Raw genomic sequence first — 25,837 nt, forward strand, 5'->3', positions numbered from 1 at the left:
CGGGAGGATGAAGGCCGAGGCGGGAGATAGTCGGTTCGGCCACATTCACCAGTAACAGCGGATTATAAGTCAATGAATCCCAGTTGTCTCCGACGAAAGTTTACAAAACTATGCCGTGTAAAATGATCACTACAGAGGCGGGTTTTGGCGGTGATCCTCAGCTCTCCATCAAGGTGGCTCTTCACAAAATTAATCCACCTCTTGTTGATATGATAGTTTTTCGGAAATTTAAATAAGGACACCGATCTGTTTTGTACGTGATCGCATCCAGGTAATACGCATTTCCGTGACGAAGGCATAGTTAGCTAGCAAACTGTAGGATGTAGTAAATAATAGTACTGACAGTAACTCGCGATTGAGTTGCAAACTGATGCGAATGGGGCTCCAGTGCGTCATCAAATAGGGGCGTGTCCAATAGCTCAGGGGGCCTCAGTGCGTCATCGAGCCCCCGTTTTAGCCCCGCCCAAAAAATCCGGAACACAGCAACGGTGAAAAACTGTTTAACGGTCTAACTCCACAATTCAGTACTTCACAGTGCACAGTCTTTGTAATATGATTTAGCAATACATTTCTAACATTTATAATGTGTTTAGAACTTTTTTTTAGAATTGCCTTTACAGGGACTTTAAACACGTAGGCTAGATCAGCGGCCCATTGGTTCTTTTCTTGATTGACACTGGGCTGGCCCAATCACATCTAAGTATAGAAATTAGTACAAAACTAATTGTGAAAGTTTCCTTTATTTTTCAGTGCATTTGTTTTACAAAATATGGCTATTACTATCATGGGACTAATATTATATTATTATGTAGCAGTCTAATATAGACTGACACTGTTACTAAAAAAGGTTTGAATTTTTCTTTGTTTAATTTGCACACTGAATATGGGTTGGAGCTTTTAATTTTGAACTCTCAAAGTGCACCAGATTGATGAATTCAACACTAAAAAGCACAAAATTTTCTTACGGGGGGGCATGCCCCCGAACCCCCCTAGAGGGACAGAGGTCTCAGCAGTGGATTAATCACTGTGAAATATACTTCAAATTTATTAATCAATGACAATTTTGTACTTATTTCATCTGTTAACTATCACTCGTTCACTCATTAGACTACATGGCACAGTTCTTTATTTCTTTGGGGTTTTTTTTGGGGGGGGGCGCCAAAATTGTTGCTGAATACCCCTCTGAAACTAGGTAGTTGCGCCCCTGACACCAACCACGGACCTCCTGGCATTGCTACGTTATCTCGCCTCTTTTCAGCTCTGATTTTATCAGGATCTTTTTCACGTTCTCCTGCTTCCTGTGGTGGTAAAGATAGATGAAATACTGGCTGCCGTCCCAGTTGAGTTGTTCCCTCTGGTTCACATTCACCTCTGTAATCCTGAGATTTCCTGAGTTCAAGCCTCACTGGACTGTGCCGTAGGTTTAGCGTGTATCGGCCGCAGACGCAGCGGCTCCTGTAGGATCTGTCCTTCAGTCAGTGATGGGATGAGCAGCGTAACCACATCTCTCTCGCCCTTTCTCTCTCACAAACACCTGGATGTAATGTCCCATTAGTTTCCATTGGCACTATCAGTGTAAATGTTACAGCCATAAGCATTGCAGTCTTTGTAGTTACTGAGAGGAATGTGAAATATTTATAATTTGTCAGTAATCCAAAGCCTTTTATCCAAGGTAACCCGCAGCTCACAACCTCACAATTCTTTTGTAGATTTATTGTAGAAATGTTTTAAAACTGTATATGCTATGATAGAGGGCTAGTTCACCCAAACATGAAAATTCGGTCAATAATTATTCACCCTCATGTCGTTCCAAACTCGTAAGCCTTTCGTTCATCTTCAGAACACAAATGAAGATTGTTTTGATGAAATCTGAGAGCTTTCTGTCCCTCCATTGACAGCAACGCAACTACCACTTTGTTTGACGCTTAAAATCCATATGAATTGAGCGGTTTAGTCCAAATTGTCTGAAGAGACACAATCGCTTTATATGATTCTTAAGATTGAATTTAGGCTTTTATTCACATTTAAAGATTGATCAGCACACACATCAGTTGTGGTAAACTAAGCTCAAGCATGTTCACTTGAAGTGTGAGAACCAATGAGGTTCATTCTCGGGTTACGCATCACGTTTGAGCTTCTGCAAGAACCAATGAGGTTCATTCTCGTGCGTCAAGCAGGTTCGGTTGAGCTTCTGTTTATGTTCGCTGATCTATGTTTAAATGTGAATAAAAGCCTAAATTGAATCTGTTCATCATATATAGCGATCGTGTCTCTTCAGAAAATTTGGACTAAACCGCTCAATTCATATGGATTAGTTTTACGATCTCTTTATGAACTTTTTGAAGCGTCACAGTGGTAGTTGCGTAGCTGTCAATGGAGGGAAAAGATCTTCATTTGTGTTCATAAGATGAAGTAACTAATGACAGAATTTTCATTTCCGGGTGAACCACTTTAAGTTATCTTGCTTTAAGGATTTACATATTTTTACTGGATGTATTTGTAAATGTATATATTTTTTTGCAGACAGTTTTATCAATCTAAATCTCTTTTTTTTCCATGCCGTATCTATATGAGCCACCTGCTGGAACCCGTATATTAAACCTGCTGGCATCTTTTAGAGATTACTATGAAATGTAAACACAGAGAAAGCACATAAATTTGTTTGCTCAGTAACGGAGGGCATGTCAGAGACCGCCAGGCTTGTTGATTCAGACGCCGATTTGAGCATTACAGTGAAGCGTGACAGAATGGGAAACTCGGCTTCCTGCTGACAACAGGTCACTTGACACCTTTGCACTCTGAAGACCTTTTGTAACTTTCAACCAGTAAGTGTGCGCTGGTGTGTGAATTTATGTCTCAATCTGAAGTACTGTGTGAAGCTTTAGCTCAAGGACTTTCAATTTGTGTCACCTGACAGAAAGAAGAAAAAGAATCTGCTATGTGCAACTAGAATTTTACTGAGGAAGAATGTGATTGTGAAACCCATATCTACATTGCTAGGGTGTTTGAGGTGGTTGCTAGCTCATTGCCTACTGACTCAAAAAAAAAAAAAAAAAAAAAAGATATGTTTGAGGCAATATGTTTTCCCACTATTTTATTGTCTGCAAGGCAAAATAATAGCAAACCTTTGCATGACACGCACGATTTGAGGCTTCATTCATGTGCTTAGTTGGACGGATGCTCAAATTAAACAAATTATGCTATTTTAAAAAGGCTTCTAATTTTCTCCTACTATAGGTTTACATGCATCCAAGGTCAAAAAACACTTTAATTTTCTCATAATATACATTGCAGCATCAGCTCTTTTCTCACAGTGTCTGAAACGGTTCGATAAAGGATTCAGTCTCTCTAAACCCCTCCTTTCTGAGAGCCTGCTCTACTCTGATTGGTCAGATGGCCCAGTCTGTTGTGATTGGTCGACCGCTAACAGTGTTGGAAACTAAGCGCCTATTACCATATCCAGGGCCGGATCTAGACATTTGGAGGCCCTAGGCAAAATTCATGTTGGAGGCCCCCCACCCCCAATAAAACACACTTGAAACAAATATGATTCCTAACCTTTTTATTTATACAACATTTAATTTTAAATTTAGTATATTTTTACTTACACAGTACATAAGTTTGGACAAATTACTATTTGTAATGTTTTTGAAAGAAGTCTCTTATGCTCATCAAGCCTGGATTTATTTGATCAAAAATACAGAAAAATAATATAGTGAAATATTATTACAATTTAAAATAATGGTTTTCTATTTTACTAGGCTATACTTTAAAATATATTTCTGTGATGCAAAGCTGAATTTAGTGTCACGTGATCCTTCAGAAAACTTTATAATATTCTGATTTATTATCAAATGTTAGAAATGGTGCTTAATATTTATTTTATAACATGTGATACTTTTTTTCATGATTCTTTGATTATTAAAAAGTTGTTTTAAAAAAGTCTTCAATATCACTTTTATAAATTTAACACATCCTTGCTGAATATTCCTGTTTTTTTTCTGTATTTTTGATCAAATAAATGCAGGCTTGTAGCATAATAATAAACTTCTTTCAAAAACATTAAAAATAGTAATGGGTCCAGACTTTTTACTGGTAGCCTATCAAACTTTATCTAAGCTAATCTCTTTTTTTGTTTAATGAAGATGTTATTGTTATTGTTGTTATTTTGCTGTTTTATTCAGTTTATTCACAGTTCCAGAATACCACTTCAGTAGATGAACATGAACGTGCTTTTATCATTTTTCTGCGTTATGGGCAGGATTTTTCCCTCCCATTTAATCAATATTGACTGCAGATATTGTCATATTATTAATATCAGTAATATGTTATTATGTATTGCATTGCTACCTTAAATATGCTATACACAAATCAAGTGGAAGAGAAAGACACGATCGCTACTGAGCAGGAAAAAAAATCTAAACTAATATTCCTATAGGCTTTGATGTCAGGGTATTATCTAATCATCAGCATCAGAATATAGAAGATAGACCCATATGAGATCTTTTATTTGAAACATTTAAAAATGTTGCAGTGTGTTGGTTTTTTAACTTTGAATACAAACGTCTTGTCTTTTACTTTTGTAGCTTTTTTACTAGTCAGCTCTGGACGCGATGTTATTCATTGATTGTACGCGCAAATTCAAAGCGTCGCGTCTGGGCACGTTAATGACGCTCGCGCTCTTTTAAACTCATAAAGCGGTGAATGGTTTTTCCAGAAATGACGCTGATCTACAGTATCCCACAAGTTTATATTTAAAATACATTGCAATCACACCAAAATCGATGACCTGCATTACGAGCTGTGCTTCTTTGCGTGCCTATTTCTGCTTTTGCTTCGCACTCAGCACCTGATGGATGCGTTCGTTGACCGCCTCTGATCGCCTCTGACGTCCCCTCGGACTAAACTGGCTGGCGCCTCTACAGTCATGGGCTGGCGTTAATGTGACGTAATGTAACAGTCTATGGTTAAGATAAACATCGTCACTATTTTTAGTTGATTAATAGGCTACATTTTGAAATAAATTGTAGATAGGACATTTAATTTTTTTTTTTTTTTTTTTTTTTTTTGTCCCTCTGTCTGGGCCCCATCCCGCCAATCGGGCCCTAGGCACGTGCCTAGTTTGCCTTTGCGTTAATCCGGCTCTGACCATATCTGAATTTCAGCTCTTCCTCAGCACTTGATACACAGTGATACGTACTGAAAATATGGCATCGGTTTTACCGAATCAATTCGAGTCTTCAACCTTTGGAAGTGCATTATAGTGGGTTTGCAGCTCAGAAAACAGCGTCTTCTCGACATGTCGACAACGCGCTACAATTACAGGGTTTGAGGGCAAGGCCAATGAAGACCATAGGCTGGCATTATGCAAATTTGTTGAACTTTGCAGACCTTTTACATTCACACACTATATGAAAGGTAGTATCTGAAAACAGCATAATGGGGCACTTTAATTCTACTCTCCTCCTCGTGACTCTCTAGTAAAGCCTCAGCAGCAGCTCTGCTCTTCCTCTTTTAATCCATGTTCCTCTCATACGTCAAGCCTATTGAACCTCCTCTCCTCACTCAGACTGACTAAAAATGGATATTTCTTCAAGAGCTGCAGCCTTAAAAGGCTCACAGGCCTCTCTCACACACACTCTCTCGCTCATTTCATTCCTCTTGTTTTGTGTCTCAAATGTAGAATATGCCTGAACAACTTCATTGGTTTGGTCTGACGTCTGTCTACATTTCCCTTCTCTGTTTTAAAACACTTATATAAACACACCATATTGTTTATTATTCTAAAAGTTAATCTCGAAGTTACTTCAGTGCTCAGAAACGCCACGGTCAGTGGAAGAAACAATGAGGGGTTTTAAAGTCAGGGACTGTCACTTTCCACAAATACGCTCCCATGACTTGTCATAAAATGTTTTAAACAGTTTGCATCCTGTGACAAACCATTCCTCGCGGGTCAAAATGACCCGAAAATGACCCATAAAATGTATGTATTTATTTATTTTATGTTGATAATATTTATTTTTATTTTTCAATGCAATGTTTTTGGAGATTTTTGACATTTTTTGTACCTTTTAAATGACTAGATTTGTGAATTACAATACTAGAATACAATGAATTATATAATTTAAGCACATTCTTCTCATTCTTTCAACTTAAATTCAAAATAACTCTACAAATACATGGATAACCAGCTCAAAATGTCTCACGTACCCCTTTATAGCTCTATATGGAGCAAATGAGCTGTTCCACTGGGTCCTAAAGTCAGTTCTTGAGTTTATCTCTGCAGGATGCATTCAGATATCCATGTAGATATTATAAAACCCTTTTTTTGGTAAAGTTTTTTCTATGTAGCATTCCTCGCATTCCATTCATTCCTAAGGGGGTCAAATTGACCCACGAGGGAAGGATTTGTTACTTTTTTTTATTACAACCACATAAACGAGGGAAGGATGAGGGAACACATAACATGTTTGTATCCCACACTTAAAATTGTGACCTCCAAAGACATCTTAACCTTCTTGACTATTCGATTGATAATGTCAAAATTATGACGTTGTAAGAGTTTATTTGTTAAATAAAGGATTTTAAACCATTAATATTTAAAACAGTTAAGGGCCAGATTTACTTCCAGGACAACCCCCCCTTTGGTGTTAAAAAACTACTGTCAGGATTTACTAAAGACACTCTGAAAAGGTGTGGAGAGTTATTTTTGCAGCTGACCTTATTGAATATGCATTTATAGGAGTTTCCCTTTAAGAAAATTTACAAGAGGAGAGTATTTAAATTAATCACGCAACATTGTTTGTGGAAGTTAATTTACTGGTACCTGCGCCATTATTTAATGCCGTCTTACCCATTTTGCTCTTGAAGTGCTTCAATAGTTGTGCTGCTCTTGGTGAATTGTGTTGGTCATTATAGAAATGAGCTGTTCTTTAATTTGCACATTGTCAGTAGATCAGCCGCAGAACTTTCCACTCCCCGCAATGCCTTTATATGATTGTTGTCTCACGCTAATTAGCCCTGTTTAATAAATCTGACCCTTAAAATGGTAAACCTTGTATCAAATGAATAGAAAATTATATCATATTTACTATTTCATCCTGAGATTGACAAGAAACATTTTATGAAGATCATTTCCAGTCACTGACTGTTTGGTAAAAAATAAATTGTTCATTTTTTTTCTAGGCCTTATTACGTAGCCTATTTGTATGGAAAGTTTACAGATCTGTTCACTAACAGTTTTTTTTAATTTGTCTCCCACAGTACATGTGGTCAGAATGGGCGCTGGGAATGTGAGGATCACGCCTGTCTGATAGAGAATGACATGATCCAAGAAATCAACAGGAGAAGCTACGGGTGAGCATCAGGATCCCATCTTGTGTTTTTATATAACTAATGCACACATTTTCCTCTCTCCTACTCACTCTCTATCTGTTATCTCTCCAGTTGGAGGGCAGCAAACTACAGTCAGTTCTGGGGTATGACCCTGGACGAGGGTCTGCGGTATCGGCTGGGCACACAACGCCCCTCACGGGCCGTCATGAACATGAATGAGATGCAGGTGAGAGTCTTCTGCAGCCGGTCAGTATCAAGACATCTTCTATTAGTGTAAATAAGTAACCGTTAGGTAAAGGGTTAATATGTAGTCAGGCGGTCAGAAACGTCATGTGTTATCCTGAAAGAGTTTACTTGGTCTTATTTTCCACTAAAAATAACTACACATTCTTAAAACAAGATACATTTGCTTGATTTCTGAGACTATTTCTTAAATTAGGTTTTTGTTATTGTTGTTTTACACACAAATATACAGATATTTTGTGAGATTTACACAATCAAAAGTTTGGGTCAGTAAGATTTTTTTCACTTTTTTATTTATTTATTTTTTAAAGAAGCCTCTTTCTCACCATGCCTGCATTTATTTGATCAAAAATACAGTAAAAAACAGTAATATTGGGAAATATTATTACTGTTTCCTATTTTACTTCATTTTAACATTTTTCATGTGATCAAAGCTGAATTTTCAGCATCATTACTCTAGGCTTAAGTATCACATGATCCTTCAGAAGTCATTCTAATATGCTCTGTTCAAGAAACATTGCTTATTATTATCAATGTTGAAAACAGTTGAACAGCTTAATAGTTTTGTGGAAACCACATGATCATTTTTTTTTCAGGATTGTTTGATGAATAGAAAGCATTTATTTGAAATAAAAATCTTTTGTAACATTATAAATGTCTTACTGTTGCTTTTGATCAATTTAATGTGTTCTTGCTGCATAAAAGTATTCTTTCTTTCAAATATTTTGTTTTTACTGACCCGAAACCTTTGAACAGTAGTATATGCTTAAAAAAAAAATTGTATTTTGATTAGTGGTGGGCCGTTATCGGCGTTAACGCGCTGCGTTAACGCGAGACTCTTATCGCGCGATAAAAAAAATATCGCCGTTAATCTATTCCCCAAATTGGGTTGGGAGATGGCTCTACTACACAAGCTATGATGACGCAATCTACCCGCGGCCTCGAGGTAAACCCGGCTGCAACGCATATTCGTCGTCATCTTAAGTAAACACGGCTGAAAGTGAAAGCCGCAACATCTATTATTTGGACTTGGTCCGGATTTAAGCCGTCCGACAAACAGCAGCAAACTATCCGTGTGTGGGGTAATGGGCCTTTCACACAGGACGCGGTATGCGCGGCGCTGCGCTATAAAATCCATTCATTTCAATGGCCTGCACCGCGCAAGGACGTTTTGTTGCTGCGTCGACCAAAGCGCAAGCGCAGCGGTGCGCATCATTGGCGTGCTCACAACGAAGGTAATGGGCTCATAACGGTTCGGTAATGGGCCTTTCACACAGGACGCGGTATGCGCGGCGCTTGCCGCTGGGTTCAGCGTTGCCCTAGATACAACGCGATTTTATATACTTTAATATCTGAATCAAAACAAGAATCATGAAGTCAGCTCTTTTTTAGAATAAAACATTTATTCAAACATTAAACCTGAAACTAAAAAACAAATTATATATATACACACTACTAACCGTTCATCCATTTTGATTTCCGTGCTTGTTTGGATCCCCCGATTCTATTGGCCGCGCTGGTAATCGTCACAGAGCGCAGCGGCAAAAGTTGAACTATTTTGAACTTTGACCGCGGCGTGCGCGTGAGCACGCCAATGATGCGCACCGCTGCGCTTGCGCTTTGGTCGACGCAGCAACAAAACGTCCTTGCGCGGTGCAGGCCATTGAAATGAATGGATTTTATAGCGCAGCGCCGCGCATACCGCGTCCTGTGTGAAAGGCCCATTAGTTAACACACGACTAATCCGTTCTACCACCTCAAATTCAAAACGAAACATGATATGAATACCAGCGCGCGCGTATTATTCTCATTCCAATATGTAACGTTAACACATAATCTCTGTCTACGCCCGATTTTAAGAATCGTTGTGTTTCTTTTTAACTGAAAAGACATCAGTTAGACAGTATTATAACTTTAAATTTGGGGTTTCATTAGCTCAAAGCTATAATAAACATTAGACCTACTTAGGATCTCTGCAGCTAGTGTACTTAAATGTTATTTATCTGCAAAATTATGTTGTATACAGTTTTGCACAATATATGTTCTCAAAACTACATATACCCTTTAAAAAAAAATTAGCAGTTGTTTAGCAGGGTCTGTGTAACCTGTTCTGAAATGGTTTTATTATAATATACTGTATATCGTTATCGCAAGAGGCTGCAATGTATATCACAATATGGATTTTAGGCCATATCGCCCATCCCTAATTGATAGCCTATAGTAGTTGATAATAACATAGGCCTACCTAATGTTGCCTACGGACAGTAACAGTACAGAAGTAACCTTTTACAGTCTATGAGTAGAACAGCTTTCTCAAGCAGTTTGTGATGCATTTTGGAAACAGGAGATGAGCCCCTGGTCTAATGCGCCACCTGGCTTGAGAATCCCGTTCTCAAAGACTTACTTTTATAGGCATTATTTGGCTAGCACACATATTCTGAATGCCTTCGGCAGAATTCAAATGAGCCATTTTAATCTAGATTAATCTAGATTAATTTCAAAATTAATCTAGATTAATCTAGATTAAAAACATTAATCTATGCCCACCTCTAATTTTGATACAATTATCAAAATTGTATTTTGTATTTTGATCATTGTATTCAAAAAAATCGTATTATTTTAGACAAAAATTTTTTTTTTTTGATTTGCCATGTTAAATATCTATTTATTTCATGGCTGCTTACTAAATAAAGAAATGAACAGAACATTAATTTGAGTTGACTGAGAAATGAAGCTAGCCCAGAGTGCCCCACGACTGACCAGTCATAATCAAGTATGTAGAATAATCTCTTTATTCATCTGTTTATGCCCATCGACGGCTCTCTGATTGTCTGTTCTCACGCTCTGTGCAACGGTCTTCTGTGTAATGCAGTGTGCTGTTAGGAATCAGCAAAGCAAGAATAAGAGAATCATTCGGAAATCAGTCTGTTGTTTGATCTTTACTGTGCATCAGCTGGTTGCAATGCATTATGGTACAGTGAATGAATCCTGGATGTGTCTGTCTGGATGTGTGCTATTTGATGTGGCTCACTGAGGCTTTCAGTTTCTCTCTGCGTATTTATTCTGCCATTACGTGCTATCGGAAGTGTACTTCCCACTTCTGAAGTCGTGATTACGAGCTCGTTGCTCTGTGCTTTGTTGTCTGAAAGAACAGGACACCATTTTTATTCTTGCCAATTTTTCTGGAAAATCATTATTAAAGCCAAAATGATATTTAGTGTCCCATTCAGTGACAACCATATAAACATTCACTGTAATAATATCTAAATTCAATATCTAGAATTCTGGAATTTCTGTCAAATACAGGCTATTTTTGTTGTGTATAAAGCATAATATGCTTCAAATAAACATTCATATGTACAGTAAATATGCTCCACTTTAACAAATTTTGTGTCTTGTGACAAGACGTTGTAAACAATACCAGATCTAACGAAGATCATTTCCAAACAGTCCATACAAAAATCAAAGACTTAAGACTTAACAAAAATTAAACAGACCCAAAATATAAATAAATCTCCCCTTTAACAAAGTTAACAAAGTACCAATATACAAAACACTAAGGTCACTGTTTAATATTTAACAATAATAGTACAATAATAACTGTGACCTTTTTACTGTGGTGGGACAACTCTGACTAACGCCTAGTCCACACGTACACGGGTATTCTTATATATCCTAAAAAAAATCTCGTCCACACAAGCACGGTTAAAAAAATTTCACATGAAAATGCAAAAACACGCTAGGAAGCGCTGTCAAGAGCATGCCAAACCAACAGGTGGCGATATAACCCTGACCAAAAGCCGTGTTGGCCAATCAGAAGCCTGAAAAAAAGGTGATTGTTTTGTATTATATTTTATATATTTTTATAGTATCAAGATTATCCCAGAGCCTCTCAGTGGTAAATACGACTTGAGAGAGCATTCATGTCCAATTTTTACAAGTATTTTTTTACAAGTAAATTTTTTGAGTATTTAAAGGTCCCGTTGCATGCGATTCCATGTTTCAAACTTTAGTTAGTGTGTAATGTTGCTGTTAGAGCATAAATAATATCTGTAAAATTATAAAGCTCAAAGTTCAATGCCAAGCGAGATATTTTATTCAACAGAAGTTGACTACAAAAAACGGCTCGATTGGACTACATCCCTCTACATCCTGCATTGGTGACATCACCAGAACCGTTTCTTGACTAACCTCCGCCCACAGGAATGCTCCCTCAACTCTACTGGCTATTTGCGCACTTCTTATAACTTAGGCTACTGTGTTTACTCAGCTCTTACGGTGATTTTCTGAAGTAAAACTGACGCTTCATCTTTTGTGTGATGTACAATAAACTTTATTATACTCATCAGTACATGTTTGATCATCATTCAGACAGCAGACTTGTAGGCTATTAATAAATAATACAAGCAGATGACAAATACGTTATAATAACCGTAATTAAACTACTAAACCATACCTGTTTCATCTCTATACAGCACTCTGACTCTGTAGGCATTATTGTCCGACTCGAAATGAACACCGTTACTGAGAGTTTCTGATATTATCATCATTCCGTGAAATGAATTTGTCCTGACAGACTGAGCACGAGCTCATGAAGCTCCGCCCCCTGTGTCGTCCAGCAGCACCTCATTTGCATTTAAAGGGGACACACTGAAACGGCTCGTTTTTCTGAGCCCCAAAAAATGTCAATTTAAACATGCTGTAAAAAATGATCTGTTGGGTATTTTGAGCTCAAACTTCACATACACACTCTGGGGACATCAGAGACCTATTTTACATCTTGTGAAAAGGGGCATAGAACGGGACCTTTAAAACAATCATCCAAAACAAGGGCCAGAGCAAGTACTCTACATTGTGTATACATTTTTATATTCAAAAGCGAACTATTTACGAAATCAGATACTAGTAACATATCTATAGCGGATTTTCCGTATGATATCAACTAAAGCGTCTCAACTTAAGAAGAAACCGCTGTGGTGCCGTAGCCCACCTCCACTTCCCCTTTTCTCTTTACTCTCCATCCCACATTCTCCAACACGTCTCCACCTGTCGAGCCTGGGCCTTTTATAAAGCCTCTATCTGCCTAAAACCCACTCGACATGCACACTAATGAGTGGACTGAGTGCCGCACACACTTTCTCATTGGTGTATTGTCTTTGCTCAGTGCGATTGCTCGCGTTCCCCATTGGGTCAAGTGTTGCTGCGAGACGTGGCCCTTCAGGGGCCCTTTAACCACCACGATTTACCACTGCAGCGGCGGTCACTTGACAAGCACCTGCATTCCAGGGATCATATCTGCTAGTTGTCAGGGAGAATCATGACGATATCACAGGCTGGAATGTAGGAGGACGGCAACAAGCTGCTGTGCATTACCAAAGAGGGAGAGGCACACAAAGTGCTAATGCATTCCTCATCCAGGACTTATGAATCCTTGGGATGCAAAATATGACACAAGAATTCTAGGGTCTTATACATTTGGGAGATGTAAGACAAGCATGAATATGCCTCTGCATTACAGAGTTAAAGTTAAAGGGATACTTCACCGATTAGCATTAAGCTTTGTATCAGTAGAAACCCGGTAGTATTTTTGAATGACTTCACTCCCTCATGTCCCCCTGAGACGAGAGATTTCTGTATTGTGTGTCTGGAAATTTTTTTGGTTTATTTAGCGTCATCGAAGCATAGCATCGAAGGCTTTTTTGTCCAAAGGCGAGAGACTCCAGCCAGTAGGAGGAGATCGTCCCGCATGTCTTCAACCCGCCCATAGGGGGATCTCACCATAAAACGCCGTCTTTTCAAATTTCGAGTCGACTAGTAGCCTAGTTGTATCATTTCTCCCGATACTGCCCTCTGTAACCGGTAGGCGTGGCTTGGGAATGTCCTCGTAGGGCAGCGAAGCAAGTGCATTCTGGGAGTTCTTGTCTTTCATCCACATGAGCCAAAAATACATTTTAAGGCTTTTCTCAGTCTAGAAGGCACCAACTTCTCAAATAATTTCACATTTCTACTACATAAATGACCCAATTTAAATACACATTCATCTTTCCAGCGGGGAAATATCCCTTTAAGTTTAGGGTTATATGTTCCCTCCTGCTATTAACATCAGTTTTGGTCTGTTCGATCATAAGTGGATGGTTAATCACAGGTGTAAACAGGGTCCAATACATTTGGGAGGAACAGTGACTTTTCTCAGCTTTTTTTTTTTTTTGTACTTGATCTACATCAATACACTAGATATAATGAATGCATAAAGTCATACATTCAGAGACCCTCCCTTCGATGAAGTATGATCATAAGTGGTCACAGGAGATGTATTTACCGTTCAAAATTTGGGGTCAGTAGGATTTTATAAATACTTTTTTCTGTCAGGACCACTATCGTCGAATATGATTAACAATTAGCAGACAGTCTGGATTGGCGGTATGGTTCTTGTTCTGGGCAAGCACTCCCTTCGCATCCACACAGTCTAGCATTGATAAGATCAGGGAGAGCAGCGATAACCCCACTTAGGGTAAACAGAACAGAACCAACATGAATGTATTGCAGAAATCATTCATTTTTTATTTTTTTACAACATAAATAGAGAATTTTAGTCTGATTCAGGGGGAATCAGAATGCCAAATCCTGTCTGGCGAGAGGAGGAGCTGTAGAGGGAGGAGGGTAATTCGCTCCTGAGAAACGCGATAGCTCCTGATAATACTGAAGGAGCTTATATATGTATACAGTGATAGGCAACGTATTCCTATAGGTAGACGTGGATCAGCTGAGAGTCAGCTGATGCGAGCTTGACTAACGTGACCTGCTAGAACTGACGCAACACTTAGTATTCAGCACGCTTGCATTCAGTTTACCAAAAGTGACAGTAAAGACATTTATAATGTCACAAAAGATTTATTTTTTCAAATAAAGGGAAAAAAAAATATTACAGTTTCCACAAAAATATGACATTGATAACAATCAGAAATGTTTCTTAAGCAGCAAATCAACGTATCATAATGATTTCTGAAGGATCATGTGACACTGAAGACTGGAGTAATGATGCTGAAAATTCAGCTCTGACATCAGGATTAAAGCAATTTTTTAATATTTTAAAATGGAAAAATGTTAATAATATTTCACAATATTACTGTATTGTAAATACCATTTGTAAATGGTAATGTGTGTCAGCTGACCACTTGTTATCGAATCACCTGAGACAGATATTAAAACCAGGTATAAAGTGAGCCTTTGTAATAATAAAGGATGTTACTGGGATGTTTACTTTGACTTTTTTTTATTATTGATGGAACAGAAAAGAAAGTTATTCCCTAGGATTTCCATTGAGATAATTCCAAAAACTCACAAAATGAACAAATCATCGTTATATAACCACAATAAGGCTGTGTAGTATTTTGCTCCTGTAAACCTTGGACTTTGGAGACTCAGACAGGCTCTCGTCCATCCACTGACCCTGTGAAAGAGAACACATATGGAAATAATTATATTATGCCACCAAAATCACTCATAATCACAACATGGATGAATTTATGGAAATCTTTAATTCTGTGTTGTTCATGTCTTCTATGCCAAATAGTACCATTACGTCACAAAAAGACACTTTATGTGAAGGAAAAAAACACATTCAATCTTGCTTTATGTTCTGCAGATGAATATGAATGGAAACGATCATCTGCCAAGTAACTTCAATGCAGTGAATAAATGGCCAGGGAAAATCCATGAGCCATTGGACCAGGGGAACTGCAATGCATCCTGGGCTTTCTCAACTGCAGGTGAGTCAGAGAAAACATGACACAGACCACAGCAGAAGAACACTGCAGAGTACAGTGTTGTGTATATGTTACTGTATATAATACCGCTAATGCAGTGCATCTGTCCTGTCACTCATATGTGATTCACTCCTAGCTGTTGCATCAGACCGGATCTCGATTCAGTCAATGGGTCACATGACCCCTCAGCTCTCGCCTCAGAATCTGATCTCCTGTGACAAGCGTCATCAGGACGGGTGCGCCGGGGGGCGTATCGACGGGGCCTGGTGGTACCTGAGGAGAAGAGGGTAATTCACTGCATGTTTTACACACAACATCTAATCTAAGCATCTATGGTGTTGTTAGGGGGTAACAGATTAGGACCCAAGGACCAGATGTTTGAAAGAAGACCTGGAGTCAGACTTATAACAAATTGAAATTTTTTTTTACTGAAGATGGTTTGCAGTTTCATCAGCAGAAGTCAGCTTCAAGACTCACATATGAGTTCGTAGGCCGACCCGCTTACAGTACAGTTACAAAGATCACAGCAGTTATACCCTACACCACACACACACACACAGCAGTTATACCCTACACCACACACACACACACACACACACACACACACACAGCAGTTATACCCTTCACCAAGGTCTAAGCTACGTCCTTGCCTCAGGTTGCAGTTTCTTATTGGCAAAGAAATAGATAAACATAGTCATTTTCCACACATATACAGATAGACTGAAGTATATCTTGATTATGCAGCTGACACTCGGATCCTGAAGTTAGGCATGTCGTGACCTTCCAGATCGCAGATTTGGGTTGCTGGGCGCCAGCCTGTCCAGAACAACAACTGTTCAGTCAACAACTGTCTGTCAATCTCCAATAATGCCAGTGGTTCCTTAACCTGTAACCAAAAAGACTAACATACACACTTCCACACAGCTATTCCAAGGTTTGATTTGGCCAGTCTCTATCTATAAACAGGAGAGTCCTGTCAAAACATCAAGATAATGCGTTCTTTATCTCAAGGAGAGCAACACTTTTTTACAAAGAAATGGTCCATTAAACTATTGGCTTCAATGACCCCTATATGTTTTAACACGTTGAAGACCTTTCTCAAACACAAAACAAGTCCCTATTTCATTTCTGGAAGCCGGGCTAAATGAGTAAGCACTGTTACTGCATTCAGATATCAAATACAGACATTAGAGAATACATGAAAAGAACATTTCAGTAATCACACTGGTAACTTCTATAACAAAGTAAAATCTCCAGAGAAGTCAATCAACTCATTTGATATTTAGAAGGAAAAATATTGATTAATACCTTGATTATAATCACTCATTACATATACATTGAAGCAACAGTGGATTCCAATCCACCCCCTTCAGTGTGCATTTGACAAATAATACTTCAACACATCAACAGCGATAATAATAAGAAATGTTTCTTGAGTAGCAAATCATCATATTAGAGTGATTTCTGAAGGATCATGTGACACTGAAGACTGGAGTAATGATGCTGAAAATTCAGCTTTGATCACAGGAATAAATTACATTCATGTTTTTACTGTATTTGCTATCAAATAAATATAGCCTTGGTGAACATTGTAATCAACTTAATGCTGATGAATAAGTCAGAAAATTGCATATATCAATATTGGCTGACAAAAGACCCTAAATGAAGAATTAAACACATTTCCTTATTACAAAGTGGCTTTGAAGGTCAATATATTGAATGTTATATTTCCATTTCACAAACTTATTACTAACTTGAATTGCTCAAAAAAAAAAAAAAAAGTATTAATATTATTTGAAGCCAGACAATCTTTATGGTTCAAGTATCTGTCTCTGTGTTTTTCTGTCAGGGTAGTGACTGAGGAGTGTTACCCCTTCTCCCAGCAAACCCCCGCTGAAGTGGCTCACTGTATGATGCAAACTCGAGCGGTGGGCCGGGGGAAGAGGCAGGCCACAGCGCACTGTCCCAACAGCCACAGCTACCACAATGATGTCTATCAGTCGACCCCACCGTACAGACTGTCCTCCAATGTAAGTCACCTGACCCCTGGAATCAAGACACTACACTGCAGAAAATGACAATAGTCTTATTATCTTACATAATACTGTTTTTTTGTTTTAAAGAGGACCTATTATGCCCTTTTACAAAGTTGATTTTGTTTTTAGGGTCTACGAGAATAGACATATATTCTCATATTTCACATATTCTCCATTGTTGCAGCTCCTCTCTTCCCAGTCTGTCAGTAACGCTCTGTTTAGTTCCTGTCTCTATGAAGCCCCTCCTTCTGAAAAGCACAATGTGCTCTGATTGGTCGGATGGATTAGTGTGCTGTGATTGGTCAACCGCTTCGAGCGTGTTTGGGAAATGTCCCGCCCCTTACCATAACCGCAAGTTTCAACACACTGCTAACTCAACCAGGCCCCGCCCCTTTATTTAGCATATGGACGGGAATTATTTAAATGAGGAATATTGTGACGTCTTCGTTCCCGGAAGAAAACTCAAGAGTACAATGGAGGCGTTTCAGGGAGTTCAGAAACACTGACTTTGATATAGAGAATAACTCACTTTGAGTGACTTTGTGCTTTGCAGATCTTTTTTATAACTGCAAAATCACACACTAAAGAAAGTTGACTATGTAAAAAAAGCATAATAGGTCCTCTTTAAAAAAGCGAAAACAAGTTTATGACATCTAACATGTTCTGACATTACACTCTCAATAAAACACACAGACCTCTGCCTGCATAATACCAATGGTTAAAGCATCAGTGCATTTCTGCTCTCAATTTCTTCATCAGTCAAAACACTTCAACTCAAAGCCAAAGGGAAGAATAATTGAATAAACTGTCTGGAGAGGCATTACATTAGTAGTCATGTCATGGTTGAATGTATTCTCTCCCTGAGCTGTATCTTACCACACATTTGTCTCTCTTTATGCATAGTTTTCATTACATATACATGTCTCCAGGCGTGTTTTCGATTGTATATCGTTCACAGATGGGACAAAGGAATGCGGTGAACAATTAAAAAAATCATCGTAATAATATGTGGAAGGATGACTGTTTATTATGTTCATTAAGATGTTTTTACCTAAGCATCATATTTAAAACATTAATTTCATAACATGATTCACTCTCAGTTTATACAGTATGCAACATTATTCTCACTAACTGAACTCACTTGACATGTTGATTCTGCTTTTCCACTCACAGGAGAATGAGATTAGGAAAGAGATTATGGATAATGGCCCCGTGCAAGGTATGGATTTCTCCAGAAGTGTGTGTCTGTGTGTGTGCTTGTCCAATACTGTGAGCCAGAGGATAAGAATAGTAAAAAGCACATGTCTAATAACTGTTAATGCAGTCAGCAACGATCAATCTATGTCGTATTAGTCACCATGGATGTTGTAGACGCCCACAGAGCGCTTAGTTTGGACAAAAGGCCTAAACTCCTCATATATGCAGTGAATTCTTGAGAAAAGTCCCCTAGGGTAATATGATGAGGGTGTGTGTGTGTTCTTGTGTTGTTCAGAGCTGTTCCGTGATCCCGTGCCAGTGTTCTGTTGTATTGTACAGGAGGGAACCCTGGATTTGCGCCATATTTTACTGCTAATCTTGGCAAAAATTCTGCCTAACCTCTGGCTTATATTGAGAAACAGGAGATGAAAAGATCTTAATGTGCTGGAGTGTGTGTGATCATTAGGCTCTGTTTACTGATGATGATCTCCTACTAATGTCTGGAAAAACCCAAAGTGTAAGGAGGTGCAGGTAGTTCCCATAATGCAGTGTCTTCCAGAACATTGAGCTTTACTGGTTTTACTTGTCACGCCAGCAGGGTCGTCCTCGAGAGGGTTGCGGCAGGTACCCACCCATACAAATTTTGTCCCAGGCCCTCTTGAGTTTAAGCAATTGTCCTTTATGCCATATGAAGTTGAGCTCTTTTGAACTCCAGTACAATTAGCAGCAGCAACTTTGATCTCACTTTTATCTGCAAGGGAACAAGATGTTTGGGTGAGCTTGAGGAATATTACATAATTGGGCTTTTAAATCAGCTTTTAAATATTGATTCAATGACGTATGAAGGTCTGTACTACTGTAATTTGCATTGTATGGATTAAAAACTGTGCATAATGGGTTTGTGTTATGTTTGTTTTCCCCTTTCTAGCCATCATGGAGGTCCACGAGGATTTCTTTGTGTACAAGAGTGGAATTTACAGACATACAGATGTCAATTATCACAGACCGTCACAGTACCGCAAACATGCAACGCACTCTGTCAGGATAATAGGGTAAGTCCCAGCATTGTGGAACTTCTCATCTCTAATGGAAGTGTATCAAAAAAAAGGGAAAAAAATTCAGAAATAGTTTAACAATTATGCTTTCCTGTAGCTTAATCAGTAGTGCGTTGGGGTCATGGGTTCGATTCCCAGGGAAAGCAAGAACTGATAAGAATGTAAAATGTGTACCTTGAAATGCAATGTAAGTCGCCTTGGATAAAAGCGTCTGCCAAATGCATAAAAATAACAAATATATTAAAGGGGGGGTGAAATGCTCATTTTCACTCAATCTCCTGTTAATCTTGAGTACCTATAGAGTAATATTGCATCCTTCATATCTCCAAAAAGTCTTTTGTTTTATTATATTTTTAATTGAAAGATTGGCTGTACCGAGTCTTTCCGGAAAAAAACGAGGCTAAAGCTGTGCTAACGCGCCGAGCTAACAACACACAGAGACATTTGTTCAACAGTTTTACTCACCGTTCCAACGCACGACCGCGAACCTTTATCATTGTGACTGCTCGACCCTTAAGCATTAGACGATCTGGGCTTTGTTTATAAAACAATCATCGTCGAAATGCAGGGAACAACAGCCTTACACAACTCCGTTTATGCTCAGGAAAACAAACTCCATCCACGGGTGCCTTAACGCCGGGTTCTTTGGGAATCTGTGCAGGGTTGTCTTGCCCTGGCAAAGCTAGTTACGTATGTAACTGTGGTTCTGTGAATTCTGGATGACCGCCAGAGGCAGTGTAAACACTATGGATAATCGCTGCGCCAGCTAAGATAGGTCGAGTAAATATACCAACAAAGTCACGTTGCGTGACGTATGCTGAGCCCTGGAGGATATAGGCTACAGTTAGTCCACAGGGCAAAGGTCTTCCTGCTGCCTTGTAGGCCAACGTAATTGTCTCCACTATCCAGTTCGACAACCTTTGCTTCGACACTGGAGCACCTTTCTTCACACCACCATAGCAGACAAATAGCTGGTCTGACTGTCTAATCTGAGCAGTAGAGTTCACATAATATTTCAAGGCACGGACAGGGCACAAAAGTTGGGCACTTGGATCAGACTCTGAAGAAGTCTGAAAAGAGGCCAGTTCGATTTGCTGATTTATGAACTGAGGAAGAAGAACCTTCGGAAGAAAAGAAGGATTTGGTCGTAGAACCACCCCGGAGTCATCCGGTAACCAACGCAAACATAGTTTGTCAACAGACAGTGCGTGCAACTCACTAACTCGTTTTGCAGTAGCAATAGCTAACAAAAAAGAAGTCTTCAAAGACAGCCATTTAATGTCAATGCTTTGCAAGGGCTCAAACTGGGGTGAGCCCAGGAAATTAAGCACGAGTGACAAATCCCACACAGGAAAATTAGGATTCCGAGCAGGGTTCAGACGGCGTGCACCCTTCAGAAAACTGCAGACAAGACTGTGAGAGCCAAGAGAAGATCCACCAACTGGAACATGATATGCAGAAATAGCAGCAACGTACACTTTCAGCGTGGAAGCTGCTTTTTCTTCTTCCAGTAAACGTTGAAGAAATCTTAAAATACTCGGAATGCCACACGTTGCAGGAACGAGTCCTTGTTCCTCACACCATACAGAAAAAAGCTTCCAACGAGAAGCATAAATCTGCCGTGTGGAAGAAGCCCTAGCATTAGAGATGGTGTGAATAACAGCAGGATCACAATGCTCCAGGGAAGGGTTTAGCCCAATGGCCAGACCCAAAGCTGCAGACGAGCCGGGTTCGGGTGCCAAACACTGGCCTCCAGTTGGGAGAGGAGGTCCTTTCTGGGGGGAAGCTTCCAAGGGTTTCCCGTCAGAAGTCTCAGCAACAAAGGAAACCATGGTCTGGCTGGCCACCGAGGTGCCACAAGTAACACTCTGTGTTTGCGCAGGGAGATCCTGTGCAATGTCTCCCACAACAGAGGGATAGGAGGAAACGCATACAGCAGGCAGTTCGGCCATTCGTGAGACAGTGCATCCTGGCCCAAAGGACTGGACACTTCTGTCCTTGCAAACCATAATCGGCAGTGGGTGTTCATCTCTGAAGCAAAGAGATCCACCTCTGCCCTTCCAAATCTTAGCCAGATCTCCTGGACTACAACTGGATGAAGCCTCCATTCTCCTGGATGTACTTGATCCCTAGAAAGAGCATCTGCTGTCTGGTTGCATACTCCTGGAATATGAGCTGCTCTCAGTGAAGCGAGTCGTGGCTGACACCATGTCAGAATCTCGTGAGTCAACCGTAGAGACCTGCGGGATCTTGTGCCGCCCTGGTGGTTCAGATGGAACACTGTTGAGGTATTGTCGGACCGAACGAGAACATGGCGGCCTGCCAGAACCGGCATGAAGTACTTTAGGGCCAAAAACACCGCCCTCAGCTCTAGCAGGTTGATATGTTCTGTGGCCTGGATCGGTGTCCAACGCCCGCAAATACCTCTCCGATTCCACGTTGCCCCCCATCCTGTGAGGGAAGCATCTGTTGTGACCAACTCCCGACGAGAGGAAACAACACCCAGTGTCACCCCCGCCTTCAGAAACTCTAACTGTCTCCACCGCTTCAACGCACATATGCAACGGTGAGAAATGATAACCAGTCGATGGCGGTGTCTGGTGGGATCTAGCCGCAGACTGTTGTTCCATAACTGGAGTGGTCTGAGGTGGAGTAGACCCAGGGGGATCACCACAGTAGCCGCTGTTAACATGCCTATCAGTCGTAGGACCACCTCGTACTGTAAAGACACTCCCGGGCGAAAGCGAGCCAAAAGTTGCAGAATGTTTGTCACATGTTCCTGAGACAGGGTGGCAGACATTAGACAGGAATTCAGGGTCATTCCTATGAACGTAGTGGTCTGTGATGGAATCAGACGGCTCTTTTTCTCGTTCACAGAAAACCCTAGCTTCTGCACATGACTCAAAAGCATTCTGGAGTCTTGTACTGCCTGCCGCTCTGTTGGGGCACAGACAAGCCAGTCGTCCAAATAAGGAAGGATGCGCATTCCTCTCATCCAAAGAGGAGACAGAGCTGCGCTCACACACCTTGTAAAGACGCGAGGAGCAAGGGAAAGGCCGAAGGGTAGTACTTTGAATTGGTAAGCTTGATTCCGAAAACTGAAACGTAGAAACTTCCTGTGATGTACAGCAATTGGGACGTGAAAGTATGCGTCTTTCAGGTCGACGCTTACAAACCAATCGTCTGCAGTCACAGACCGAAGAACGTCGGCTGTGCGCAGCATTCAAAAAGGAAGGACCTTCAGGAACAAATTCAGAAACCTCAGGTCGAGAATTGGACGGAAACCACCGTCCTTCTTTGGAACAAGAAAATAAGTTGAATAGAACCCGTCTCCCTGAACGAGGGGATGGACCTTTTCTATGGCTCCTTTCTCTAACAGTGAACGAATTTCCAGAGAGAGAGCCTTTGCGCGAACCGCATCTCTGACAATTGTAGGAACAATTTTTGAGAATCCGGGAGGCCGGCGTCGAAACTGTAGAGTATATCCCCTGCTCAGAGTCTCCAGCACCCAGGGGTCTGCTGTGTTTGATCTCCAGTACTCCAACTGATCTATAGAAAAACGATCGACCGCCGGCCTGACTTTCTCAGGCTTTATGTGTGCGATTTTTTGTGTTTGCGGGGGGGCGCTGACGGGGTCCCCCTGGAAATGGTCGATGAGGTGGGCGAAAAACTCTTGCATCTCCAGGAACACGAGGTCTTTGAGGGGGGTGTGACTGAGGTGTAGCGTGTTGTCGGAAACGTTGCTCCATTGGGGCATAGTGCTGTCGGGTCTGAACCGCTGGCATCCTAAACGTAGGGTTGCGCTGCACCTGTGTTAGTTGGCGAGTGGCTTCAGACAATTTAACTCTTTTTTCTAACAGTTCCAGGACATTTGGACCGAAAAGATGCCCGGGAACAAAAGGAAGGTCTCTCAATGTCTTTTTACAGTCCTCCGGCAGTCGTGCTTGGGCAAGCCACACCTGACGGCGGGCAGCCAGAAGCGTGGCTGTTAGATTACCCAGTTCGCGTGTCACATGGCCTGTAGTCAACAGAGCAGTTTGCAGAAATTGTGAAACCGAGGGATCCGCATTTGCCGGTTTGAGCGTACTGGTGGTAGCAAGGAGTAACTGGCAGATTGTATTTTCTGCTCGGCAATGTAGGCAACTGACTCATATGCCTTTTTAAGTAAGGAATCCGTACGACCGCATTGCGCACTGGGACATCGTACGTTCCCACGTAGAGCCTCATCAGGAGACACCACCAAAGCTGCCACAGGCTGCTCAATTTCCGGAGCGCGACCCACCCCGATAGAATCTGCTCCAGCCATGGATGCTAGCATTCGAGCAGTCTTTGGGCACCGCTTAGGCGGACCAGAACCGGTGAGAGCATCTGAGAATTCAGCCACAAAATCCTTGCATGGTGGCATGGCAAAAGAGGTTGAAGCTGTGGTCTGTCTGAAAAACACATTTGTTTGGGCAGATTGTGCAGGTGACTCATCAAGTCCCAAACGAGCAACTGCCATTCGAAGCACAGCCAAAGTATCATCGGAGGAGGGCTGGGCCTGTCCAGACGACTGAACAGACCCCCCACTAGACCCCTCTGCTGCTGGGTAACCAGTGAGAACAGCCTGAGGTGAAGGTTGTGCAGCAACCTTCAAAGTATCCCCATGATCGTGAAAAAATTAATCTGAAGCACTTGTAGAAAGCACATCGAACTCAGAATGATGGGAAAAACAAGGGGAGACAAGAGACTCTTCCCGACTTTGAACATTTTCATCCTCCTGTGTCATCTTTACAGGCGGAGCACATGTGCCAGGCTGAAGCGAGTGAAGCAGGCGTTTCAGCTCTGCCATCTCAGAAGAAAGTGGCGATACCGTCATAGAAAGTGAGCCTTTTTCAACATGTGAATGTACATCGTCTCGCGATTTGGCCTTTTTAGATGGGAGGGGAGCACCAGCTGCCGCCGAGGCACGGCGTTTTCGAGTGCGCGAAGGGGCTACATCTGTTACCTGCCCAAGTTTCACCGTGGAATTAGGGTCTAACTCGGCAAGACGGAGCTGTCGTTCCGACATAGGCAAAAGGCTACAGTGCATGCACGGGTCCGTGAGAGCCTCTCGCAGATGTTGAACGCCCAAACACGACGGGCAGATGTCATGACCGTCGTCAGGGAGAAGATGATTAGGGCACAGCTTACAAGCCATTGGGAAACCAGTGGCGATCGAGCTGTTAGCCATCATTACTCGCTAACACCCTCGGTGAACCGTAAGGTTAAGTTAAGCGGAATGAGAATAATAATAAATAAATAAAATAATTACCTCGGAGAACCGACAGGTAATATTCAACAAGTAAAAGAAAATATTAAGCGTTTAAAATGGTCGGCGGATAGAACCGAGGAACCATAAAGGTAAATTGCATTCAAGGAAAGAAAACAACACTCCGAGAAAACGTTACGTTAGATCAACGGGAGACCGTTAATATAGGTGCAGTAAACACACGCCACCGGATTGCACCGAGAGGCACAAAGTGTTACCGATAAAGTGATATAACTCACCAAGTGTTGTAAAGTAATCCAAAATCTTGTAGATGCGCGCTGTCACAGCTTGTGAGGACGAATCTCGCTGCTCTAATAAGCTGCACTTGACAGCGCGAAAATATCCAATCCAATACAATGAATAGAACCTATCTCAAAGAGGCGAGAAAGCGAAAGAGGTAGATTGCTGAGCTACTGTAGCCTATATCCTCCAGGGCTCAGCATACGTCACGCAACGTGACTTTGTTGGTATATTTACTCGACCTATCTTAGCTGGCGCAGCGATTACACTGCCTCTGGCGGTCAGTAAGAATGAAACAGAACCAAAAACACACTTCTTTGGTGACACTGACTTCCCAAAAGCCGGGCAGGGCGCTTTGATGGCGAACTGCTTTCACTCTCTTGCTCTGTTTTACGAGTGCGGAAGGACAATTTTTGGAACAAAAATTCTCCTTCAAACGTACAACTTAACTTTTGAAACTTTGACCATGTTTAGCATGGGAATCCAACTCTTTAACAGTGTAAAAAACTCAGTATGCATGAAACCGTAATTCCCCCCCCCTTTAATACTATTTTTAGCATGATTGCAGCTAAAGACACATTATATATATATATATATATATATATATTGGAGTTTTTGTCTGATTTCTGCTGCTCCTGAGCAGATTTTTTCCATGATTTGTTTTTGGGTGCGAGT

General features: G+C 40.8%; 1 protein-coding gene across 2 annotated transcripts in view; it reads left to right on the forward strand.

Moving 5' to 3' along the window:
* The window catches only part of tinagl1 (tubulointerstitial nephritis antigen-like 1), a 52,029-nt gene that overhangs the window by 21,092 nt on the left and 5,100 nt on the right, over nucleotides 1-25,837 (forward strand). For both annotated transcript variants that reach the window (XM_081377120.1, XM_081377121.1), the window contains exons 4-10: nucleotides 7,264-7,356; nucleotides 7,447-7,561; nucleotides 15,224-15,347; nucleotides 15,481-15,631; nucleotides 17,194-17,374; nucleotides 18,554-18,599; nucleotides 19,506-19,629. In XM_081377120.1, coding sequence (XP_081233246.1) covers nucleotides 7,264-7,356; nucleotides 7,447-7,561; nucleotides 15,224-15,347; nucleotides 15,481-15,631; nucleotides 17,194-17,374; nucleotides 18,554-18,599; nucleotides 19,506-19,629 — 834 coding nt within the window. The remainder of the gene's footprint in view (nucleotides 1-7,263; nucleotides 7,357-7,446; nucleotides 7,562-15,223; nucleotides 15,348-15,480; nucleotides 15,632-17,193; nucleotides 17,375-18,553; nucleotides 18,600-19,505; nucleotides 19,630-25,837) is intronic.

Source organism: Scardinius erythrophthalmus, assembly GCF_964197995.2.
Source record: "Scardinius erythrophthalmus genome assembly, chromosome: 10".
Lineage (NCBI taxonomy): Eukaryota > Metazoa > Chordata > Actinopteri > Cypriniformes > Leuciscidae > Scardinius > Scardinius erythrophthalmus.